At 30.3% G+C, this 27,319-nt stretch overlaps 1 protein-coding gene across 2 annotated transcripts in view; it reads left to right on the top strand.

Annotated features, from left to right (window-relative positions):
• Nucleotides 1-27,319, top strand: part of LOC126890528 (uncharacterized) — a 512,073-nt gene that overhangs the window by 206,533 nt on the left and 278,221 nt on the right. For both annotated transcript variants that reach the window (XM_050659532.1, XM_050659531.1), the window contains exon 3: nt 10,768-10,985. In XM_050659532.1, the coding sequence (XP_050515489.1) occupies nt 10,768-10,985 (218 nt within the window). The remainder of the gene's footprint in view (nt 1-10,767; nt 10,986-27,319) is intronic.

The raw sequence follows: 27,319 nt of genomic DNA, 5'->3' as shown, positions 1-27,319 counted from the left end.
CAAGCGAGGCGAATAACAGACGAGTTCGATAAAGAGTCTTTACTGACGTGGTACATACAAACTTTTATCGCCAACAATTTGATATTGGTTTTAACACTTTCTTACAATTTACAATTTAAAACCTTTTTAAATTTTAGACGTCATAATACTTTTATGACAGTGTTGACAGATAACTTTTGCAAGATGGCCGCTTTCGATTTTTAATCGATAGTTATCAATATTGAATAATTACTAAATCGGTAAAGTTTTAATTAATTTTATATGAATATAATTACAAAATACTACAGAATTTTCCATTTTGGCATAATCTGAATTGTTAATATCGCCAATTGTGTACAATATTTTTATAATAAATAATAATTAACTTAAATAAATTTTAAGTTCACTCAAATACCCGCCATTCGATTACTGTCATCGACCACTTACATTCAATCTCTGTTAATTTGATTAATCGCGGCAGGTAAAGTAAAATTCTTCTTTCAGTACAATAAAGTGTTACTTTAATGCCGCAAATGAGGGCAAATGAGTACAATAATGAATGACTTTAGTGACGGTTGGCGATAAAATTATATTTATAATTACTTATTAACTTATGTCATGTTTAAAAACTTATACAATCTTATAGTTCCGTATTACGAGACGTAATATTATTTACAAATTAAAGGGAAAATCATGGTGATTGGCTGTATACCATAGTTAAAAAATTTACATGAATTAAAAACCTTACTTCGGTTTGTATAATGGTATATAATTCTTATTAAAAAACGTAAAAAAGTCATCCAAATGGATATTAACAACACCAGAACGTTTTCGAACTAAGCAGATCATCTTCAGTGACATAGATTGAATTATTTCCACGTTAAATTAATATAAAGGGGTGAAATTATGTCTGTTAAGAAAAATAAATGTTGTAAATATCTACATTCTGTGTAGTAATTAAAACTAGCCAACTAGGTGATATATACCTTTCAAAATTACATAATTATTTCTTAAAAGTGAGGAAAGATCTATGCAGTACCCTGTTGTTATTAACAGAAAAATCATATAATACAATCGGTTACTACTATTAATAACAATAGGGTACTGCATACACCTTTCCTTACCACACTGGATTACCATCATACCATACCATTACCATACTGGATCACTTAGCCATCCTGGATTATTTAACCAATTTTAATAAATCTTATAATATTTATAAAATAAAATTTATCCATCCCTGACTGTCATCTCCTCCCCCCGACTCAGGCAACCATTATTACTTTAACACATAATAATATTTTGTTCGGAGTAAGAATGACGTAACTGCAAAAAGGCTACTTCGTAACCTACTCCGTACTAACGTAACTCCAAATTTCTCAGGAGAGCAAGAAAACGGTTTTTAAATATTTAAAATAGGGACTAAATAAGAAGTCATCTTCCAGGAGCATCGGTATGGCGTTTATTATTACAATGATGGCTTTTTTTATCCCTATAGGTTCGACTCTCATTATCTTAGTTTAATCCTCCCATTTTCAACTCTTTCCATAAATTATTAAATATGTAAAATATTGATTAAATAAAGAGTAACAAACAGTCTGGATCATCGCCATCGCTATGGCGTCTATTCTTACACTGATGGCTTTTAGATTCATCCCTATTGGTTCGAATTTAATTATCTTAATTTAATCCCCCATTTTCAACTCAATCTACAGTTACACCATTCTTGATCTTAAAATTTTTTTGGACAAAAAAATATTTTTAAATATTTAGTATGCCGTTTATTCTTACAGCGATAGCTTTTATTTTCTTCCCTATTTGTCGAATTTCATTACCTAAATTTAGTCCCCCTATTTTAGTCAACCCTATTTACAGTTGCGTCATTATTTATCTGGAACAAGATCTAAAATGGTGCGTATTTCAATAATGACGCAACTACCCTGTAGTGACTCAGCACATAGTTACAGTTCTGTCGCTTTTGTATCATCTGTAAACATTATTTTTGAAGTTAAATACTCAATAAACAGGAATTGACAAAATTTTCAGTTACGTTATTCATATTCCGGACCTGCGATACGTCAACAGCCTTAATTTTAAAAGTTTTACTTTTAAAAATTTCAGTAATTTTATTAAAACTAGCTTTTCATTCATTAATAAAGATTTATTATATAATTTAATAGTCACTTAAATCAATAATATATCTTAAAATTTAACATTAATTTATAAATTTCAATCAAATTTCAAGACTTAAAAACTACATTTATGGATCATACCCAAAAATTGACATCTTGACAAGAACCCTTTCTAGTGCGGCAGATTCGTGCAAATATTATAAGAATTGCACATTTCATGATACAAGCATATAATTTGGTACACGTGTACAATATACAGAGAGAGTCTGTTAAGTGGAATAAATTCAATATCTCAAATACTAATTGTTTTTTTGGAAAATGCTCAGACCCGTCGATTAGTATTTCAAATTGTCCTTTTTGACATTCAATAATAATGTATACAGGGTGTCCCAATTTAGAGATATGACGTCATCGTCGATTTTCTTAAATGGTAACACTGTCATTTTGATAGCTAATTTGATAGGGTTTGTAAAGTTATACATAACTGCAAAATATCAAATTTTTATTCTCTACCATTTACAAGATAATAGAAAATAACAAAGTTATATCTGTAATTTGGAATATATTCAATAATTAAAATACTAACTGTTTTTTTGAAAAATGCTCAGACCCGTCGATTAGTATATCAAATTGTCCTTTTTGACATATAATAATAATGTATACAGGGTGTCCCAATTTAGAGATATGACGTCATCGTTGATTTTCTTAAATGGCAACACTGTCATTTTGATAGCTATTTTGATAGGGTGTGTAAAGTTATACACAACTGCAAAATTTCAAATTTGTATTCTCTACCATTTAGATGATAATAAAAAATAACAAAGTTATGAAAAAGAAGTAATCAACTAATAATTGAATTTAATTATTTCAATAAATTAAGCAAAAACTCATAATGTTGCCCTCAATTATTGTCAAATTGTCAATGGGCAACGTTATGAGCATTTGCTTAATTGAAATAAATAAATTCAATTATTATTTGATTACTTCTTGTTCTTCATAACTTTGTTATTTTTTATTATCTTGTAAATGGTAGGGAATAAAATTTTGAAATTTTTCAGATGTGTATAACTTTACACACGCTATCAAAATAGCTATCAAAATGATAGTGTTGCCATTTAAGAAAATCAACGATGACGTCATATCTCTAAATTGGGACACCCTGTATACATTATTATTATATGTCAAAAATGACAATTTGATATACTAATCGACGGGTCTGAGCATTTTTCAAAAAAACAGTTAGTATTTTAATTATTGAATATATTCCAAATTACAGATATAACTTTGTTATTTTCTATTATCTTGTAAATGGTAGAGAATAAAAATTTGATATTTTGCAGTTATGTATAACTTTACAAACCCTATCAAATTAGCTATCAAAATGACAGTGTTGCCATTTAAGAAAATCGACGATGACGTCATATCTCTAAATTGGGACACCCTGTATACATTTTTATTGAATGTCAAAAAGGACAATTTGAAATACTAATCGACGGATCTGAGCATTTTCCAAAAAAACAATTAGTATTTGAGATATTGAATTTATTCCACTTTACAGACTCTCTCTGTATATAAACTTTCAAATTTAGATAAAAGGCAATCTCAGATTTTACTTTTTACAAAAATGGCAAGCATTCAAAATGGCGATGATACATATATGCAACTAATAGCACAATAACTTTTGAACTAAAAGTCCGACTTCAACCAAATTTACTATATGGGATCGCTGTGGGATAGAGCTAGAAGGGCAGATATACGAAGGAGATGCAAGGTGGACAACATTAATAACTGGGTGAAAAGCAGAAGAGTAGAATGGAACGACCACATAAGCCGAATGACAGCAAATAGAGTAGTAAGGACGGTGAGAGACGGATCCCCAATAGGAAGACGATCAGTGGGAAGACCACGAAAAAGATGGAATGACAACTTACTGGAGGCACATTGAAAAACAGACAGAGTAATGTCTATATAAAAAGAAGAAGAAGAAAAAGGAACTTTTTTTAGTGTATAAGATTTGTTTTTAGTGTTTTTCCTGATTTTTTATGAAAAAATATGTTGTTTTTTTCTTCAATTCTTTTACCCTGTATGTATTAATTTTTCAAAAAGATAATACCGGCATTGAATAGGGGGTAAAAATGTTTTTTAGGAAATATTTTGAACTTTTTAATTATGTTAATTACCATTAAATAAATGAATAACTTATATTCATATGTACTTATTTGCGGCAGATTCGTGCAAATATTATAAGAATTATTGTGCATTTATTGGTAGAAGCATAAAATTTGGACCACATATAAGTACTACACTTCAAAGGTTCAAATTTAGATATAAGGCCATCTCAGTTTTGCCTTTTACAAAAATGGCAGGCATTCAAAATGGCGACTATACATATGTGACTAATAGCACGATAACTATTGAACGAAAAGTCCGATTTCAACCAAATTTGGTATATGGGTCCTTTCTTTAATGTGTAAGATCGAGATCTTGTAGAATCGGTTTACCAGAAGTTGTGTTTTTATGTAAAAATATGTTGTTTCTTTTTTCTCAATTTTTTCACCCCGTATATATTAATTTTTCAAAAAGGTAATACCGGCGTTGAAAAAATCGTAAAAATATTTTTTAGGAATATTTGAACTCTTTAGTTATGTTATTTACCAATTAATAAATGCATAATCTATCTTCACATGTACCTATGAACCTATGTGCGGCAGATTCTTGCAAATAATATCGCACCTTGAAAACCATAGGGCAGTAACTGCAAAAATCATAATATTGAGTTATGAGCATTTGAAGTTTTTGTAAAGTTAATTTTATTTACTATAATTCCAAAAATTAAGTTGCAAACCTGGTATTTGGCACAATTGTCTTTAATTTTACATATTTTTATATGAATTAAAAAGTACGTAAAATTTCCCCCAGGAAATAGGTATTTTAGCACATACGGCCATATGGTTTTAAAAAATATATCAATTTTCGCATATGATAAAGTAAAAATTCATATAAAATAACAGTTTTTTTTTATTGATTGTACTTATTTATTACAAATTTTTAGTGTTAACACTTAATCAAAGTCTTGCATATTATAATCTGTCGCTTATATAATGTCTGTCGGTTATATTTCGCTTTTCTTTTGGAAAAAACCCATCTGCAGTACGACGTTGTATATAAATTTGTTATAGTCTTGTCGCTTATTTCCAGTGTTGCAATCAAATTTATATGCAGCACTCTATGTTTTGTTGCATTCAAAGGATGTTTCCTTAGTAGATCTTGCTTTCATTTTACGAGCGTGGGTCACATTTTGCACATATTGCCATATAGATCTGGGGTTTTGTTCCAATTTTAGAACCGTAGAGCATCAACTGCTGCAGATAATGCCTGATGGTATAAAAAGAAAAATCGATTTTTGACAAAAGCCATAGAGATGTATCTTTCTGGTGCCGAACTTAAATTTTTTTGCAGACGCTGCTATATAGCATTAAAAAATAGAGTTTTTTTCCTATTAGACTGCATTCAAAGGTCATTTCATGAAAAAATTGCAGATATTGCCATATGGTTTTCAAGGTGCGATATAAGAATTATTGTGCATTTAATGGTAGAAGCATATAATTTGGACCACACACAGTACACATACAAAGATTCAAATTTATATTATGAGGCCATCTCAGATCTTGTCTTTTACAAAAATGGCGGGCATTCAAAAATAATCTGCCGCATATAGGTACATGTGGTGATAAGGTATGCATTTATTGAATGGTAATTAACATAACTAAAAAGTTCAAAATATTTCCTAAAAAATTATATTTTACACTTTTTTCAATGGCGATATTACCTTTTTGAAAAATTAATATATACAGGGTGAAAGAATTCAAAAAAATAACAACATATTTTTACATAAAAAAAAAACAGTAAAAACACAACTTCTGGTAAACTGGTACTTTCGGTTCAAGACCTCAATCTTACTCATCAAAAGAAGAACGTTGGTGCCAAATTCGGTTGAAATCGGAATTCTAGTGTGTAGTATATGTGGTCCAAATTATATGCTTCTACCATAAAATGCACAATAATTCTTATAATATTTGTACGAATCTGCCGCAGATAAGTATAAGTAACGCTACGTTATGCATTTATTAAATGGTAATTAACATAACTAAAAGTTCAAAATATTTTCTAAAAAACATTTTTACGCCATTTTCAATAGCGGTATTAACTTATTGAAAGATGAATATCTACAGGGTGAAAGAGTTGAAAAAAAAACATATTTTTACATAAAAACCAGGAAAAATACAACTGTTGAAAAACCAGAGATACTCAGAGATACCAATAGATATTTTTTAGTAATTGCCGCCAGTGTTGTAAGCAGATATTTTTTAAAAAACCATACAGAAGTAAAAACTTCTTTTGTATATTGGTATAAAAAGTTTTATTAAAAAACATAAAAGTCCTCCAAAAGGATTTGCAAAACGTTTTCAATCTGAATCAGATCATCCTCAGTGCCTAGAACGAAGTATTTCCACGTTAAAATGAATGCAAAAGGTTAAAATTGTGACTAGGTTAAAGAAAAATGTGGCAATACTTACGTTCTGCTTCGTACAAGAAACTAGCAACTTTTTGAAAAAGGTTACATCGATATTTATGGTTTACATAATAAATAAGTTGTAATTATAGCGACTCCAAGTCGATGTTACAAGATGAAATGTGTTAGGAGTGCTCAAAGTGCAACATGGTTCCCTGCTCGTTAAGAACTTGTGGTTCTTGCCAGTTCAATGGACACAGACCAACAAAAGTGAAGGAGATGACAATCCAATTATCAGACCGATGTGACATGACAAGATAGGTAGTCAATTTTTGGTTATGAATTTCAAATTATTATTGTTGTTTAAAAAAAATTGTACACATACAAAGATTCAAATTTATATTATGAGGCCATCTCAGATCTTGTCTTTTACAAAAATGGCGGGCATTCAAAAATAATCTGCCGCATATAGGTACATGTGGTGATAAGTTATGCATTTATTGAATGGTAATTAACATAACTAAAAAGTTCAAAATATTTCCTAAAAAATTATATTTTACACTTTTTTCAATGGCGATATTACCTTTTTGAAAAATTAATATATACAGGGTGAAAGAATTCAAAAAAATAACAACATATTTTTACATAAAAAAAAAACAGTAAAAACACAACTTCTGGTAAACTGGTACTTTCGGTTCAAGACCTCAATCTTACTCATCAAAAGAAGAACGTTGGTGCCAAATTCAGTTGAAATCGGAATTCTAGTGTGTAGCATATGTGGTCCAAATTATATGCTTCTACCATAAAATGCACAATAATTCTTATAATATTTGTACGAATCTGCCGCAGATAAGTATAAATAAAGCTACGTTATGCATTTATTAAATGGTAATTAACATAACTAAAAGTTCAAAATATTTTCTAAAAAACATTTTTACGCCATTTTCAATAGCGTTATTAACTTTTTGAAAGATGAATATATACAGGGTAAAAGAGTTGAAAAAAAAAATATATTTTTACATAAAAACCAGGAAAAATACAACTGTTGATAAACCGATTCTTCCGGTTCAAGACCTCGATTTTGTACATCAAAAAAGGAACCAAAATTAACCTTTAACTACACGCGCTGGCGTACTTTGTACGCCAGATATAACAATTCTACTGGAAATATATTTAAAAAATTAATTATTGACCTTGCTTATTTTTCTAACCTATCACTGGAATGTGCTTTACAATTTGGTTTTAGTTTCGTTATAATCGGCGTTCTGGAAAGATCGTCATTTACATTTTATTATTTGTTGTTTCCGGTGGTGGACAATATACCCCAGGATTATATTACTATAAGTCGTAACATAAGTACATATTTTAATTGTTTTTTAGTCATTATGGCAAAAAATATATTTTTCTTTGTAAACAATACTTTTTCCCCTGTAAAAAATCACATTTAAAAAAATTTTTTATTAGTAATTTTATTTACTGTGGAATCCATTTATTCCATGATTCCAGTTATAAATCCCAATTGGCTTACTGAAAAGGGACTCCAAGTATTCACTGATGCTGAATAAGGTTTATAACAAACAACTAAGTGTATTTTTTCAAAAAAAATTAAACAAATCCGCTGTTTTTAAGTGTATTTTCTTGTGGCGTACAAAGTACGCCACGCGTGTAGTCATGTTATAACTTGATGCGCGGGTAGTTAAAGGTTAAGTGAAATCAGACATCTCGTTCAAAAGTTATCGTGCTATTAGTCACATATGTATAGTCACCTTTTTGAATGCCCGCCTTTTTTGTAAAAGGCAAAATCTGAGATGGCCTCATATCTAAATTTGAACCTTCATATGTGAAGTATATGTGGTACAAATTATATGCTTGTATCATTAAACGCTCCATTGTTTCACGTATCGGCCGCACTATTCAGCTTTTTCGAGCAGGGAAGTCATGCTGCTTTCGAGTACGAATATCAAAATCTAGTAATATCGACAGTGTGTCATACTATAATAGTAAAATTTAAGAAATAAGTACGTTGTTTTGAAAGCTATATATCAACTAGTTCTAGCTATAAATATATCAAGCTATTTCCAATTACCACACAGAATGTAATAGGTCTGGATCCCGCGTATGAAAAAAAAAGTTGATTAATAGCCAGCTGAAAATGTGTTAATAGCTTAATGGTGTCTAGTCGGACAAACTTTGATATATGGGAACACTGGAATAGGTAAAGTTTTAATTGTGGAACAGGTTAAAAATTTGGAACGGTCAGACCACGAAAACGTCACATGTATTATGTCCGACAGAACTTCCAATTGATTTGTTACACTTTCATTAAATTCTCATGCAAAATTCACACTGCTATTCATTTATCACCTGTCATAATTCCTGCCATTTGACAGGTTCTACGTGTTCCACTCATTATAATGCCCATTTGGTGATAAATAACAGCCTGATTTTTGCATGAGAATTTAATGAAAGTGTAACAAATCAATTGGAAGTTCTGTCGGACAAAATACATATGACGTTTTCGTGGTCTAACCGTTCCAAATTTTTAAGCTTTTCCACAGTTAAAACTTTCTCTGTTCCAGTGTTCCCATATATCAAAGTTTGTCCGACTAGACACCATTAAACCATTAACAAATTTTCAGCTTGCTATTAATCAACTTTTTTTATACGCGGGATCCAGACCTACAGGGTGTCTGCGTAACTTGGAACCATATGGAAAACTTCTTTAATATCAATTTTACGAAAAAAAGCCATTCTTTATAAAGTGCTCTGCATAGTCTAAAACCTAAGATGCAATCATCAGATATCAAATTTTGTCAACAGTATACGAGGTATGTCAAAAAATATGAATTTCGCTCAAGAGCAAACTACCTTTATATTTCAAAATATCAAAAAATTTTATTATGAAAAGTTATTTGTAATTAAAAACCATATTCAAATATGCAATAACAGCCTTCTACTTGAAAAAAAAAATTCTGAAATTTTCCAAAATTACCGATTCCGAACATTATTTTTATTTATTAGACCTGTAAGAACCCTTTTATTAATAATTTTAGGAAAAAAAGTTATTCTTCATAAAAATCTGTACATGTAAAAATTCACAAACCTCGTGACACACCTCGTATAAAATTAACAAACTTGGATAACTGATGACTGCATCTTGAGGTTTAGACCATTCACAGATTTTAATGAAGAATAACTTTTTTTCCTAAAATTATTAATAAAAGAGTTATTACATGTCAAATAAATAAAAATGATGTTCGGAATCGGTAATTTAGGAAAATTTCAGAAATTTTTTTTTAAGTAGAAGGCTGTTATTGCATATTTGAATATCGTTTTTAATTACAAATAACTTTTCATTATAAAATTTTTTGATATTTTGAAATATAAAAGTGGTTTGCTCCTGAGCGAAATTCATATTTTTTGACATACCTCGTATACTGTTGACAAAATTTGATATCTGATGATTGCATCTTAGGTTTTAGACTATAGAGAGAACTTTATAAAGAATGACTTTTTTTCGTAAAATTGATATTAAAGAAGTTTCCAATATGGTCCCAAGTTACGCAGACACCCTGTATAAGTATTTACCACATTTGTTTTTTCTTAACTTTCACAGTTTTACCTCTTAGCATTCATTTAACGTGGAAATACTTAATTCTAGGTCATCGAAGATGATCTGCCTACATAGAAAACGTTCTGATGTTTTTATAATCCATTTGGATGACTTTTTTTAAGTTTCTTAATAAAAATTATATACCATTATACAAACCGAAGTTTTTACCTCTGTGTAAGTTTAATATTATTTATGTATACGGTATGGTCACAGTATAAAAAGGGACAGTAAAACCACTCTTCGAAAAATTGGAAGTAAAATCTGTAGTTGCGCATGGCGACCGTGCAATGTTCTTAGTCGCTTTTGCCTCACTCTCGCATTGCTAGTCGCATAGAAACGTACGGATTTTAACAGGGAAAACCCGCATCAACCACTGGTGAATTACCAATTGCGTACTGCCGGTATTCTTGAGATCAAAGCGCCGACAGATGAGTGGTTTGATTGTGGAATCTCTATATACTGTGGTATGGTTAAAACGTCTTCTTTTAAATTAAACACATATTAAGTTATAAGCTTTATTTTCTTTTCAGCGGCTGCAACTATTAGTTCAGGCATAAAATGGGTACGAGTGAACGTCCCACAGTACCGAGTTCCAGGAGAGACTGCAATGCTACAATGTGAATTCGACTTAGGCAACGAGACTTTATATTCGGTCAAGTGGTATAAAGATCACGAGGAGTTCTACAGGTTCGTTCCAAAGGAAAGACCTCAGGCAAATTGGTTTGAAGTAGAAGGAGTGAATGTGGATGTAAGTACTAAAATGATTTTATAGTCTAATAAATGCTGTACTCAGAGATAAAAATAGATATTTTTTGGTAATTGCCGCCAGGGTTGTACTGTTCATACGATCTGAATTGGACCAGACGAATTTTTGGGGTCCGGTCAATAATTCTACGCGAGCATAGAGATTTATAATGTGTAATGTGTAAGATAAACATTTTTGTAATTGATCATTCCCCGTACATTGTCCACATGGACACTGGTGTGGCTTATTACTTTCTAACGCATCTTATTGGACAATACTGAAATGTAATTGGTCAAATTTTTCGGATATACTTAGGCTTAAAGCATATCGTTATCTCTCAAAAATGCCTTCTCATTTTTCAAAGCCGGCATGCAATATAAACACAAATAAACAGTGTCGTCGTCCGTCGTGATATTATACTTATAATTATTTTGTTTTTATATTAAAATTGTATTTTATTTTTTAGTTTTCAAATTAATAAGTACATTAAATGTCATTTGTATTGTGTACTTTTAATTATTAATTTTAAATTTTAATAAAAGTTAATACGATGTCAACTGGAACAGACGAATTTTTGGGGTCCAGTCATTGATTCTACGACGAGCATAGAAGTAAATATAAACATTTTTGTAATTGATCACTACAGGTATTATCCAGATGGACGCAGCTGTGACATATTGCTGTCTAACTTATCTTATTGGGCATTGCTGAAGTGTAATTAGTCAAATTCTTCGGAAGTGCTTACGCTAAGACTTTATCGTTATCTGGCAAAAAATGCGATCTCGGGTTTCTCAGCGATATAACCAGTATCGTCGTAATGCGACAGTAAGCGCACGTATATTTTATTTTTTTTTTGCAAAAGGCAGGCTTGTGTTTTAAGTTATAGAGTAGGAACAAGTTGTTGTAAATACTTATTAAATATGGCTTTTTGGCGACCGTTTGAATGTGATACCAACGAGAATACTAGTGACAATCCAATGGACGATTTAGGTATGTAAATTCTTATTTAATTAAAACAATAATTGTTATTTAATATAAATACAGTATGGTGCAAATGTTTGGAATAAATTCGTTATTTCGTAAACCTGCGACTTTAAAGAAACATCCCGAAACAGGTCGAGTTTTATTTTTACACTTTGATATTTTGGCATATATATATCACACGAGGGGCGTTATCCATATGGGTGTGATGACGTAGTCGATGATTTTTTTTAATGAGACTAGGGTCGCGTGATGTCTCATTTGAGAGGTTATTTAATTCTGTATTTAGTAATATAAATATTAACATATTTATTTGTAAAGAGTATCCAAAAAATATTTTTTAAATTAAATAAATTGACAAAAAAGAAGGATTTATTTAATTTATTTAATTCAAAATACATTCTAATACTGTCAGAAAATAGAAAAAAAAATATTTATAAAATAAGCATTGCTTTTCGCTTAAATTAAATGTTCAGATTTCCAAGAGGTAGGTGGTTGGCGGGAGCTGGTTTAAACATTGAATTTTAGCGAAAAACAATGTTTATTTATTATATAAACATTTTTGTCTATTGTGACAACAGTAAAATTGTATTTTAAATTAAATAAATTACATACATTTTTCTTTTAGTCACTTTTTTGGCAAGTAGAGTCAATTAATTTAATTGAAAAAAAATTTGGACACCCTATATAAACAATTGTATTAGTATTTACATTACTGAATACAAAATTCAGTAACCTTTAAAATGAGCTATCATACGATCCCTACTCTCATTTTAAAAATCATCAATTACGTCATCACACGAATAGGGATGACATCACTCGTATGATATATATTGTGTATTAAAGTGTGTAAAAGTAGTATTTTATTTCCTTTGTTAAGCGCTTTCGACAAAATTGTCATCATCGGAGCTAATGGTCAATATAAAAATAAGTACCACTGCTTATGAGTCATAGAAACTACAATATGTAACCACTACCTATGCATGAGCATATTGTTGAACATTAGAATTCTAAGTGTATTACAATATGGAAGGCGAATTGGTCGTTTTCATGTAAGTATTTTATTTTTGTATTCAAATTGTAGTCTTATTTCTTTAGTTTTGCACATTAAATTGCATTTGTATTATGTATTTTTAATCATATTTGATGGCAATTTCATAAAGAAATGTGAATATTTACTGTTTAAGAAATATTAGACCTTAATAATAATTTAAAAATAAAAATTTATTAATTTCTATTGCGCCGCCTATGTTTTACAGAAGAAGCCGACACTTGGTGTCAAATTTTGTTTTTATAATTGTCCAACTGACATCGTAAGAACTGTAAGTAGATATTTTTTGTATGAGCTTAAATGACGAGAAACTAGTAGAGATCTAAATTATTAGTAGATATTCTAGGTATTAATAAAAACAACTTTATTGCGAAATAATTTAAACATCAGAATCCGTCCATTGCTTTACTACTAACAGTAAGGAATACTAAAGCATTCATGTCTTCTTTTTATTCGTTCGGTCCCTTCAGTGGTTCTGCGGGTACCCTCTTTAATATCACATAGGTACTTATTTATTGGAATTTACGAGTATAACTACCCTGTGTCAGAAAACCATTAAATTGAAAATCGATTTTTCTAATTTCCCCAAAAAAAATGGCAGGAAAAAGGAAAATATGTAAATATTAAACAATTAAACTTAAAAAAATATTGACTCGTTTTTCAGATCAGTTTTTCTTTATTTTTCGTTATTAAATACAACTTACTTGGTTTATGTATCAGTTAAATGAATAAACAGAAGTTTTGTCTTGCTAAATGTTCTTGTTTATTATTTATTATAACCTACTTTAGTCTTAAGAATCCCCCATTAATATTATTAAATATTATATTTTTATGCTTTTCTAATAGTTTGTGTTATGTGTCGTCATGTTATTTGTGCAAATTGTGTTGAGAGGATCGGTACGTATTTTCGGCTGCGATGCTATTCAAATGGGGATTCACTTTTTTCGAATCCTGAGAAAACTAATAAGTATTTTTGAAAAATTTAAGCGCAGAATGAAATATTACGTTATTAGCGAGGGCCGAAAGTCCCTGAGAACTTCTATAATGTTTATTTTAATAAGTTACAGGGGTGAAAAACTAAGAGAAAATTTAGTGTGATGTTTAATTTCAAATATATCATTCAAAATAAACTTTTTATTTATTATAAGGGACTTTCGGCCCTCGGTAATAATTTAGTCTTTCATTCTGCGTTTAAATTTTTCAAAAATATTTATTGGTTTTTTCAGGATTCGAAAAAAATGTACACAATGCCGTGGTAATATTTTCCAAATCTATCTTTGTCTTACAACGCACTCAGCCGAATATAATATTGTCAGCATATATTGTCAGTCAGACACTGACAATCAGTGACAATTTTAAATATTTGACATTGCATCGGGAATATGTTGAGTTATTGATTAAATATTATTGATATATAGTGTATTTGATAAATAATTGATTTAAGACGTGAACTTAATAAAAAGTTATTTATTGTGTATTATTTGTGGAAGATCCAAGCAGAGAATACATCAGGATAATATATTCTGTGATCCAAGTATTTTGTTGTTAAAGATGTTTAAAATTGTAAGCGTTCCATAACAATATATTATTAAAAAGTCACTTTAACACTTTTCCTCTTTTCTCGATTGAGTATTAGTCTTTGTTGTACAAATAAATTATTACAATCACTGAATACATAGTTAGTGAAAAAATTATCACATTTATTAACTGAACTAATAATTTGCAATTATAAAAATAACAGTTATCCAAGAACATTCAAAACCCATCTCTTTAAACTAATGATGACATTTTCAAGTAGAATGACATTCTAGTAATGTTTACATATCCATACCAGTGTGAATTTTACTACACGTAATTTGCCGTGTAAAGACAGAAAAAGTAGGGATACACGTAAAATATTTGCGAATTATGTACCCATAGCCTTAAGTCCATGTCAGAAAATGTTAATTTTTTTTTATAACACTTATATGGTTTGTTTATATTATTTATTGATTATGTTATTATAAGAAATAAATATTCAATTGATGAAAAATATATACAGTAAAACCTGTCAATAACGGTCACTAAAAATGACAGAACTATTGGCCGATATAAAAAGGTGGCCGCTAATACCAGGTTTTGTATTCCACAAATTTTGGTTTGGGGAACTTTGAAACTGGCCGGCTAGTTCAGGTGGCCGGTTTTGACAGGTGGCCGTTAACACAGGTTTTACTGTAAAATAATTATAAGGGCTACATTATTGATATGATCTTTTGAGGGATGATCTTGATAACTTGAAACGAGTTTATCTGAAAATTCCACACCTGTAACTTTGAACCAATCAAAATACGTTATTTTGACAGATCACCATGGCAACGGAGGTATTTTATCGGAAATTTTTTGCTCGTGGGGTACCCAACAGCGAATTATAGTGGAAATTTTTTGACGTTTACAATAACAGAACATTTTTGACAGACTGGTTTTTATTTGTTTACATAATTTAGTTTTGATTCATTTTCTATCACTTGTAGTTACTCAAAACTTATGTAAAATTGAAGAATATACTATTTTCTATCTTGAAATGGTATTCCCATGCAACTACAATGAGTAGAAATTACGAATTTGAAAGCCTAAATAATTGCTGACAAAGCTATGGCGCGCTATTAATCTGTTCATGCAGCTTTGAATTTTCAAATGCAAATTTGGTGTGAAATTTTCTTACCGAATACCACGCGAAGTCAAATTAATGTCCGGAAATTTTTTTTTTGATCATGAATATTTTTAGAAAATTTCCCTCGTCTGCGACTCGGGAAATTTTCAAAATATTCATGATCTCAAAAAAATTTCCGGAAATAATTTGACCTCTAGTGGTATTACTAGTGAAAATTCCACACCTGTAATTTTGAACCAATCAAAATACGTTATTTTGACAGATCACCATGGCAACGGAGGTATTTTATCGGAAATTTTTTGCTCGTGGGGTACCCAACAGCGAATTATAGTGGAAATTTTTTGACGTCTACAATAACAGAACATTTTTGACAGACTGGTTTTTATTTGTTTACATAATTTAGTTTTGATTCATTTTCTATCACTTGTAGTTACTCAAAACTTATGTAAAATTGAAGAATATACTATTTTCTATCTTGAAATGGTATTCCCATGCAACTACAATTAGTAGAAATTACGAATTTGAAAGCCTAAATAATTGCTGACAAAGCTATGGCGCGCTATTAATCTGTTCATACAGCTTTGGATTTTCAAATGCAAATTTGGTGTGGAATTTTCTTACCGAATACCACGCGAAGTCAAATTAATATCCGGAATTTTTTTTTGATCATGAATATTTTTAGAAAATTTCCCTCGTCTGCGACTCGGGAAATTTTCAAAATATTCATGATCTCAAAAAAATTTCCGGAAATAATTTGACCTCTAGTGGTATTACTAGTGAAAACAGTGTTTTGAGACTTGTAGATTCACATTTAGACCAGGACTAATTCTGTAAAAAGAACGTCTATTTTTGGATGTGAGAGGTGGCATTGGGATTTTTGCAGATAAATTTAGGTGACACCTTCAATAATATTAATTGATTTATGCTCCTTATTCAAATATGTCCGGAACAATATTTAAAAATTTCGAAAAACATCGATTATTTTCTGATTTCTTTGCTTATATCTTTATAACGATACGTTTTGCAACAAAATCGTAGAGGAATAAAATAAAGATAATTTAATTTTGTATGATATACGACTGGCTAAAAATGTCTTAAGGTATTATCTTTTCTGCAATATAGCAATAAATACAAAATAAGGGGGCAAAATACGCCTGTTGTTATTCAATATTTTTAACCACATCGGTGGCACTTAGAACCTTAGTGATTCGCTTAGAAAATTATTGTAACTTACAAACGATGTACCAAATTTCATTAAAATTGACCCAATAGATTTTGCATAATAAATTTGTAATCTACATGTTTTTAAAAAAGTTTAAAAAATTTTTAAAAATATTTCTGAACAAAAAGTAGACCATTTAGAAGTTTGAAAATTTTTTTACATATAAAAGGATGTTTTACCTATCTAATACACTTTAGAGAATTAAAATCGGATTATTTAAGGGGCCTCAGCAATGTTTTAAAATTATAAACAATTTTTTGGCTTATAAACAAGTAGCTTTGTTTAATAATAAAAAAATTAATTTCTAGCAATGAAAATAATTAAAATCAGTATAATTTGACCTAAGCTTTCAAAAGCTGTCAGCAGAATTTCTATTTTATTTTTTAATCAAAATTATTCGCGTTCAAAAATTTCAATTTTTCGATTTTTTTAAAGTTCCACCGCGTTTATCTCGAAAACTATGCATCCTACGAAAAAACTTGTAAGAACATTTTTTGCTTAGAATTGCCCAAAAAATACAAAAAATGTTTTATTTTGCGAAAAATCGATGTTATGTAATTCCTCAAGTCTCTGTTTATAACAATCTTATCGGCATCCAGATCAACTTTTAACCAAAAAATTCGTGTTCTACGGATCAAAATACATCAAAAAAACTTGGGTAAGTCCATGTAAATAAAGGAGCCCGTAGCACCCGCTCTTGGCTACAGCACTAATTTGTTTAAAAGCCAAAAAATTGTTTATAAATTTAAAACATTGCTGAGGCTGCTTAAATAATCCGATTTCGATTCTGTAAAGTGAATTAGATAGGAGGAGTGTTTCTTTATATTTAAAAAAATGTTCTAGTTTTTGTTGTACAAGATTTTAAAAAAATTTAATTAAAAAAAAAGTTTAGATTGCAAAATTATTATGCAAAATCTAGTAAGTAAGTCAATTTTAATGAAATTTGGTGGACGGTTTTAGCACATTACAAAAATTTTCTAAGCGAATTAGGAAGGTTCCAAGTGTAACCTAAGTGATGGAAAAACATTGAATAATTAATAACAGGCTTGTTTTGCCCCTTATTTTATATTTATTGCTATTTTTTAGCGAGGGTGATAAATTAAGACATTTTTAACCAGTTGTATCCGATAGAAAATTTAATTATCTTTGTTTTATTTCTATACGACTTTGTTCCAGAATGAATCGTTTTAAAGTTATAAGCAAAGAAAATAGAAAAAAAAAACGGATTTTTTTGAAATTTTTAAATATTTCATTTTCTTTATTAAGGTTCCGGGCATATTTGAGAAGAAGCATAAGTCAATTATTATTAACGAAGTTATCACCTAACTTTATCCGCAAAAATCCGAATGCCACCGCTCACATCCACCTAAAAACAGATCCTTCCTTTTCTAATTAGGCGCTCAGGCCTTGCTCCGCTCAAGCTCCGTTCACGATCAAGGATTTTGTTTATACTATTCAATTTGACGGGAGTCAGAAAGTAGAAACGGTTCTTTACATAATATACATTTGTTTAACTTGTTTAAAGATTTTTCAAATATTGATTTGGCTATCATTGCTTTATGTTTGAATGAATAAGAGCATCATTCGGTCAATAAACAGCTAAGAATATGGGTGCACAATATTTTAAAAACAAGTAAAACTTTCACTTCATTCTTCCAAACTACATTTTTCTCTTTTGTCAATTAATTGAATTAAAAAAAATTGTTTTAGACAACTTGTATAAATAATTATGTTAATGTGTACATTACTGAATAGAGAATCAGTTAAAATATGTTATTATGCATTTAATGCCAATCAATAAAAACATAGTAATCCTTGTTTTGAAGGTTTTGAATTTGTCACATTTGTACAGTCACAAAAAATATTTATTGAAATTTCTATTACGTAAATGTTTTTTTCTAAATTTTCTACAGATAAACTGTGCCGCCTGTCTGATAATAATTGTTTATCCGCAAGAAAAACTTCTTTCTACTTCACATAAATTTAAAGGAGCAAACTTAAAATATCTTCACAATTCCCCATATTAATAATATTATTTATTTTAATTATTTTTGATAACCATCATTTCTCTTTAACAGAATTTTTAATAGAATTTTTTGTTCTCCCCTAGGTGTTTAAAATTTGAATAATTTTTTTTTATTTAATTTTGGACCTTGTTAGAGGCGAGGATCTTCTCTTTTCCCTCCCCGTAGATCCGCCACTGCCCGGAGGGCATCTTTAACATCTGTTTTATCGGGAACGTGCGTCGTCGTGAATAATATTTGGAAGGCTATATCATACTAGATATATGTATAAATAATATGAAACATTTCAATATTAACTTCAGAGCTATTTATTTTGCAGCATACTGTACATGGTTGTCAGCAATGATTTTGAACTCTGTTTTACTATTAATCCATTTTCTTAGAAGAATTGATTTACTTGCACTTTGTTTTTAGCCTAATAAAATAAAGGAAAGTCAAAATGTAAATTCGTACAGGTTAAAACAAATTTTATATCAAAGTTTAGGTGGGAACAAAAGATATTTTCAAGAAAGTATCCAAATCATACAAGGGGATCATTGTTTAAATAATTAAAAAGGGGTCATTTTTGCAAAAAAAATACTTTTTTAACTGCTGAGGTAATTCACTTATTAATGGCGGTCTACAGGATTTTTTTCTGCAAAGTTGAAGGGTAAATCTTTCACATAGGACTTTCTAAATTAAATTTGGACCCCTATTTATTTAAATAATTGTATATAAAACTTTAAAAACAAATTTGCAAAAAATTATTTTTAGCGTTTGAAATAAGCACTATAAAATATCTTGTTTCACAGACTAAGTTGCGCTATGCCACCAGTATTAAGTAAAAAAACTGGTGAAAAATTTTTGATATTTTTTGAGATATGGAATTTGTTTATTAAATGTTACTATATTTTCAATTGCAAAACGCGGTTGTTTCCAAAGAATGATTCACCTGCTTAAGATCTCATTATTTTTATTTTCATGTATATTTTCGATAAATGTATTGATAAATTCAAATTTTAATTAAAATCCCCCCTTAAATGGCATTTGAAAATTATTCAAATTTGTTTATAAATTTTGTTATTAATAACGTCTCGGGGATTAAGTATTTTGAAATGACGTTTCGATAAATGGGTTCCTGGGAATTTTTTACTAATTAACAAAATTTTTTTGTCGTTTTTTCTTCTTCTTTTTTTTCTTGGAGTTATATTACTACGGGCCCTTTTAGGGTTAAATTTTATTAAGCATGTCGAATCTCTGAGTTGTAGATTCTAGACCTAAAAATATTAAGATTTAACTAAAATATCTTAAATAAAATGTGGCTACTTACTGAGTTACAGTGTGTTTTATTTAAAAATTTAAAAATTATTGTTACCGAGTACTTTAGAACTATTTGACGTATCCTTATCATACTTGGCAGAAAGTGTGGCTATTATACACCCTACTAAACTGTGATTAATAAACGTTTCTAGCTAGTGCCAGAGGCGTACGACAGGGGATAGTGAATGAATGACCCTTCCCAATTTCTACGCCACTGAGTGAATTACTATTTAGCAAAATTTTTTGATTCTCCAATACTTTGTATGTAAACAACTTTATTGGTATCGATAAAGTCATCAGTTTGAGAGATACTGGAAGTTTAAAATGAATGAATGGATGAATCAAAATAACTATGCCGTTTCATTCTTACGTCCAACATCTCGAAAACTAATGACTTAATCGTTACCAGTAAAGAGTATATTATTTACATAGAAAGTATTGGAGAATCGAAAAATTTCGCTAAAATAGTAATTCCCTCAGTGGCGTAGAATTTGGTAAGGGTCAACCATTAACTATCCCCTGTCGTACGCCTCTGGTAGTAGCTAGAAACTTTTATTTATCACAATTTAGTAGACTGCATAGTACCTACAGGTTTTGTCCAGTACCTATGATAAGGATACGTCAAATAGTTTGAAAGTACTTGGTAAAAATAATTTTTAATTTTTTAAATAAAACACCCTGTAACTCAGTAAGTAGCCACATTTTATTCAAGTGATTTTAGGCCAATCTTAATATTTTTAGGTCTAGAATCTACAACTTAGAGATTCGACATTCTTAATAAAACTTAACCCAAAAGGGCCCGTAGTAATTTTTGTCTTTTTTCCTCTTCTTTTTTTATTAATACTGATAAGATAGCGCAAATTCTCCTGTAAAATAAAATATTTTATAGTGCTTATTTAAACCGCTAAAAATAATTTTTTGCAAATTTGTTTTTAAAGTTTTATATATAATTATTTAAATAAATAGGGGGTCAAATTTAATTTAGTAGGTCTTATGTGAAAGATTTACCCTCCAACTTTGCAGAAAACAATCCTATAGACCTTCATTAGTAATTGAATGACCTCAGCAGTTAAAAAGTATTTTTTTTGCAAAAATGACCACTTTTAATTATTTAAACAATGATCTCCTTGTATGATTTGGATACTTTCTTGAAAATATCTTTTGTACCCACCTAAACTTTGATATAAAATTTGTTTCAACTTGTACGAATTTACATTTTGATTTACATGTAGTGTAATTTTATTTTACTAGACTATTTGGCATTATCAAACACTTTTGATAAACACTTAAACAAAACATTACTGAACTAACTACGGACGGGACAGAACGACGATTACAATTTGTGTTTTGCGTATAGAAATTCTGGTAATTTGTTATTTGAAATAAGTGAAAAAAATTTCGTCCACGAATCAAGTAATCTGTTAACCGAGGTACACAGTACCAAAAGGCGCCGCTAGGAGAACACTCCAATAATGCGTCGCAGATTACTTATATGAAAGGTGGTCATTTTATACTCTAAAACCGAGTAAAGTATGACAAAAAAGAAAATATTCGTTGCGTTTTGATTCAATTCGAGTCTCTTGCCATCCTCTGACACCTGATGTCTCGGAATCTATTCCCTGTCAAAGAGGCTTTGCAAGTAGAATGAATTGGACCATAACGAAATGAAGAAAAAGTGCAAATATTAAAATATTTGCACCGGAGTATGGTTCGACTGTCCTCTAACGAAGAATATTGAAATGAGTGAAAAATAATTTCGAACACGAATCAAGTAACCTGTTAACCGAGCTACATAGTACCAAGCGGCGCCACTAGGAGAACACTCCAATACTGCGTCGCAGATTACTTATATGACTCCATATACCTAAGTAACTTTTATGACTAATTTACCCATATTTAGTCATATAAAGTACTTATATGACTAAGCATACTCCGGTGCAAATATTTTAATATTTGCACTTCTTCGTTTCGTTATGGTCCAATCCAGTCTACTTGCAAAGCCTCTTTGACAAGGAATAGATTCCGAAACATCATGTGTCAGAGGATGGCAAGAGACTCAAGTTGAATGAAAGTGAAACGATTATTTTCTTTTTTGTCATACCTTACTCGGTTTTAGAGTACAAAATGACCACGTTTCATATAAGTAATCTGCAACGCATTATTGGAGTGTTCTCCTAACGTCGCCGCTTGGTACTGAGTACCTCGGTTAACAGATTACTTGATTCGTGGTCGAAATTATTTTTCACTCATTTCATCATTCCCCGTTAGAGGACAGTCTAACCATACTCCGGTCCAAATATTTTAATATTTGCACTTCTTCTTCGTTTCGTTATGGTCCAATTCAGTCTACTTGCAAATCTTCTTTGACAGGCAGCGCCGGATAAAGGGGCGGGCGAGTCGGGCGACCGCCCGGGGCGCCAAATTTTGAGGGGCGCTAAATTTTAAAGGACGCCGGAATAAAGATATTAAAATATATTTTTTTTTTCATTCAGTATTTTTTTGATTTTATATATTAAATTTGAACATTTTTCCTATGACATTGTTTGAATAATTCTAATATTATTTATACGAAAAATATTTCTATCCATAGTGAGAATTCATAACTCAAAAAAAAAAAGATTCATATACTAAACCAAAGCTCACTAATAAATATAATACCACCAAGAATTTTTATGGTTTTTCTCACTCATACAAAATTAATGCAGACAAATTCTTTTTACAATCTACAAAGGTTGTTCATTTTTTTGGGTCATTTGTCACGTAGGTATCACATTATGTCAACAATCTACTTTAAAAATGGACGAAGATCAAATTTTAAATTATCAACAAAATTATGAATAGTCAGTGATACCATATAAGTACCTACTGTATTACTATGTCGTAAAACTCTTTGGTTAAATAATTTTGTTTTTCTGTAAATATGCATTAACACTGGCGCGTGTGCTTTAAAGTGGAATAAAAAAAGTTTTGTAAAATATTGGTTGTGGAATTAATGAATTTTTATTATTTTCCCGTTACATAAATTTTGTTAAGTAGCTATCCACGTAATAAAAAAATAAATTATTTTATGGTAGAAAATCATAACATTAACTTATTGCACGTGAGGTCATGAGGTAAATGACGAGAGTTTTTAACATTTGAAGTTATTTTATAAAATTATTATTCTCATCGGTCTTAGTAATTAAATTTACCTATTTTTTCATTGTAAAGTGATTTATTTCATCTTTTAAAATTTTTTTCTCCCAATCTGGGTATGTATGAATTAGGAATGACAAGTTCTTCTTCATATGAATGTATAGAAACCTATTTCGAAAACTTTGTAAGCGTTAATATGTTTTATTTTTTGCATAAAAAACGGCGCGTCGTATGAAAAAAGGGGTAAATTATTTGTCACAAATTGAACGAGGAATTCCAAAATAATTTTTTATTTGAAATATCATTAAATCGCCAGTTTGTTAGAAAAATTAGCAAATTTGCAGACATACGTTTATAGAGCAAACTGTCATCATTTGTTCATGTAGTATTATCCCTCAAAGTTTGTCGCACTTATTTAGAAACACCCTGTATCCTTTATAATTTCCATAGTTTTCAATATATTCCTTCACTCAACCGTTCTCTCCAGTTCTTTCTGTTTTGCCAGTCCCCTTCTTGAAGATTTCTTCTTTCCATTGCTTCGCCCACTTCACCTCTGAAAGATCTTCGGGCCTGCCTTTCTTTTTTCTTCTAGTCCAGGGTAATAAGGTTTTTCCCATGACACTCGAGCAGCCAGGGTACTGAAGCGTTTTTTCGACAGGTAATACCTATAAGAGCAAATTGTAACTATTTCCTGCGTAGGATCTGGCGGCCATTTTTATTTATAAACAACTAAGTGTCAAAAAATGGCATTTTTTCCCTTTTTTTTTTCAAATCAATGGAAAACATTGAAACTTATGGTTTTTTTAGTACAAATATCTTTGAGATTATGGAAAAAGCTTTAAAATGACGTATTACAAAGTTTGATATACTCATTTATTGTTAATATAATTGCGAAAAAAGGTCGGAATTGCAAAAAAAATTAATTTCGCAATATCTACTGTAAAAATTAGTGTACAGCTTTGAAATTTTTGCCATATAAGGGCTCTTTGGTGCTTAATATGTGATAAAAATTTCAAAGCGATTCATTCAATTGTTTAAATTTTATTCAAATTGTTTATTACAGAGAGCATTTTTTTTGCAATAACAAAAGTCAGAAAAGAATGACGTTAGAACCATTCCACAGGTGTCAAGTGAAAGAGCATGAGCTATGTTTTCAACTTGGTTTAAAAAAAGCGAATAAAAAATATACTTACTAGTAATAAATAATTATGCAAAAGTATCATAAATCTTTCCTTATAAACTTTTTATTTTGTTATATAAGAAATTATATATATTTATTACAATTTTTTATCAATTATGATATAAATAACATTACTTGGTAGTTGTGCACTTAAAACAGGGTAAAAAAGTTAATTTTTTTGGAAAAAGTTATCCAAAAAGTTTATAAGGAAAGATTTACGATACTTTTGCCCAATTATTTATTACTAATAAATGCATTTTTTATTCGCTTTTTTTAAATCAAGTTGAAAATATAGCTCATGCTCTTCCGTTTGACACCTGTGGAATGGTTCTAACGTCATGTTTTTCTGACTTATGTTATTGCAAAAAAATGCTCTCTGAAATAAACAATTCGAATAAAATTTAAACAATGGAATGAATCGCTTTGAAATTTTTATCACATATTAAGCACCAAAGAACCCTCATTTGACAAAACTTTCAAACCTGTACACTAATTTTTACAACAGTTATTGCAAAAATATTTTTTTTGCAATTCCGACCTTTTTTTCGCAATTATATTAACAATAAATGAGTATATCAAACTTTGTAATATGTCATTTTAAAGCTTTTTCCATAATTTCAAAGATATTTGTACTAAAAAACTCATAAGCTTCACTGTTTTCCAGTGATTTGAAAAAAAAGGGAAAATGTCATTTTTTGACAGTTAATTGTTTATAAATAAAAATGGCTGCCAGATACTACGCAGGAAATAGTTACGATTTGTTCCTATAGGTATTACTTGTCGAAAAAACGCTTCAGTACCCTGGCTGCTGAAGTGTCACGAACAGGGTATATTTTTGTCTTATTACCCTGGCCTATTCGTATCGGGCTCCACTCTATTATTCTGTTGATCCAACGTTTTTTGTCTGCTTTTCTTCTTGTCCGTACCAGGTTGATTTCTTCTGTTCTATGTAGTCTATTATACATCTGAGATCGAGATCATTTCCATTCTTTTCTTAATCTCTTTGTTATTTATTCGATCTCTTTTCGTTGCTCTTAGCTTTAGCTGGTACTCACAGCTTTTCCTTAGAAATTCCATCTCTGTTGCTCTTATTTTGTTTTTGGTTTACTTATTTATTATACAATTTTCACACTCATAAGTCAGGATACTTCTTGTCATTGTGTGATATATTCTTCCTCTTGTTTTTATACTGATGTTCTTGTCCAAAAATACCGGGTTAATTTTCATATGCAGTCTCTTGTTTGTCCTAGTCTATGTTTTATATTACCTTCTTCAGTTGTTCCTTTGTTTGATATTATGAAACCTAAATACTTGTACTTGTCTGTTCCTTTGATTTGTTTACCTTCGTCTATTTCCAGCCTATTCTTTTGTTATTGGTATACTCATTCCTTCGCACTTCTTCTCCATGGTCTCAGGGTTTTTTTTCCAGCAATATTTAAAATAGGAGAGGGTTATGGAACAGCCCTGTAACAGTTCATTTTTCGTCTTAAATGAACTGCATATTCTATTGCCCGTTTTGATAGCTACTTTGTTCTTCTTGCATAGTGTTTATTTTATACTGCTTATATTAATATTCGTGGAACTTCGAGGTCTTTCATTGTTTCCCATGGCCTTAGTTCTAGGTATCGAGGCATAGGCAAACTCATTATATAGTAGAACAATTAATGATTTTCAATTGAATTTCGATCATTGTAGAGGCCAAGGATATGACAACGGCTCTAACATGAAGGGAAGAAATAAAGCCGTGGAAGCTCGTGTCTGCAAAGAATATCCTCCTTATTTTTTATGCTATGTGGATCCCACTCCCTCAATATTAGTATTGCCCAAATGCAAGACCAAGACGAGACTTAGACAGTCTTGGTCTTGATCTTGCACCAGTACACCTGGTCTTGGTCTTGGTCTTGTTATTGCGCTCCCGGTCTTGGTCTTGGTCTTGGTCTTGCAGCAAGAGTCTTGCAAGTCTCGCAGTTGCCCATTAGCCTATTGCCTATCTTAGAACAACGTAACAGAGAGGTACATTTTAAGCTTGAATATCATAGCCATAGTAAAGACTAGCCAAAATATCATAGCCATAGTAAAGACTAGCCAAATTAATAAATATCTAAACAACTGACACCGGGTGTGGTTTGAACCCACGATCGCTGTCTATATTCTAACTAAATAAAGTTAAAACTACCTCTTAAAACCCACAAAATTTCATTTGCATATCTCAACCGATTTTAGAGCAATAAATAAATCGTCAGTTTGTAAGAAAAATTTCAACCCCTCCCTATTTTGTAAACAAAGCATTTATAAAGTAAGAAAAATCACAGTTTGATTGGTACACCCGGTATACACTGACAATAATTGACCTGTCTACCAACAATATATATTATTACTGCGATATTTATAAAGAATAGAATAAGACCAAATATTTAAAAAAATCACTTAAATTTAAATAACAACAGGTTTAGGAAATTTGAGACATTAAAAATGCCCCGTTTTTAAGGTGGTATGGTGCCATGGACGTATAAATAAAGATGGGTGGTGCGTTAATTTCTTGGAGAAATATAATTGCTAAGGTTACATATTTTTAAAAAGTTTGGATACGATATTCGATATTACTGTATGCGTCGCAACGCAGGAATGTTGTGTTATATGAATATGATTAGAAGACGACTATTCTCAAAACCAGGACAATTAATAATTTCAGAGCAAAGAAGTCGGCTGCTGAGCAAAGGCGTAGCTACCGCCGCACCGTATCAATTATACGGGACCCCGGCGCTGCATGTAGAAACAAAACTTCCATTTAAAAA

The sequence above is a fragment of the Diabrotica virgifera genome, chromosome 8 (genome assembly GCF_917563875.1).
Source record: "Diabrotica virgifera virgifera chromosome 8, PGI_DIABVI_V3a".
NCBI lineage: Eukaryota > Metazoa > Arthropoda > Insecta > Coleoptera > Chrysomelidae > Diabrotica > Diabrotica virgifera.
Note: the sequence above shows the minus strand (reverse complement) of the source record. Positions and strands in the feature narration are given on the sequence as shown.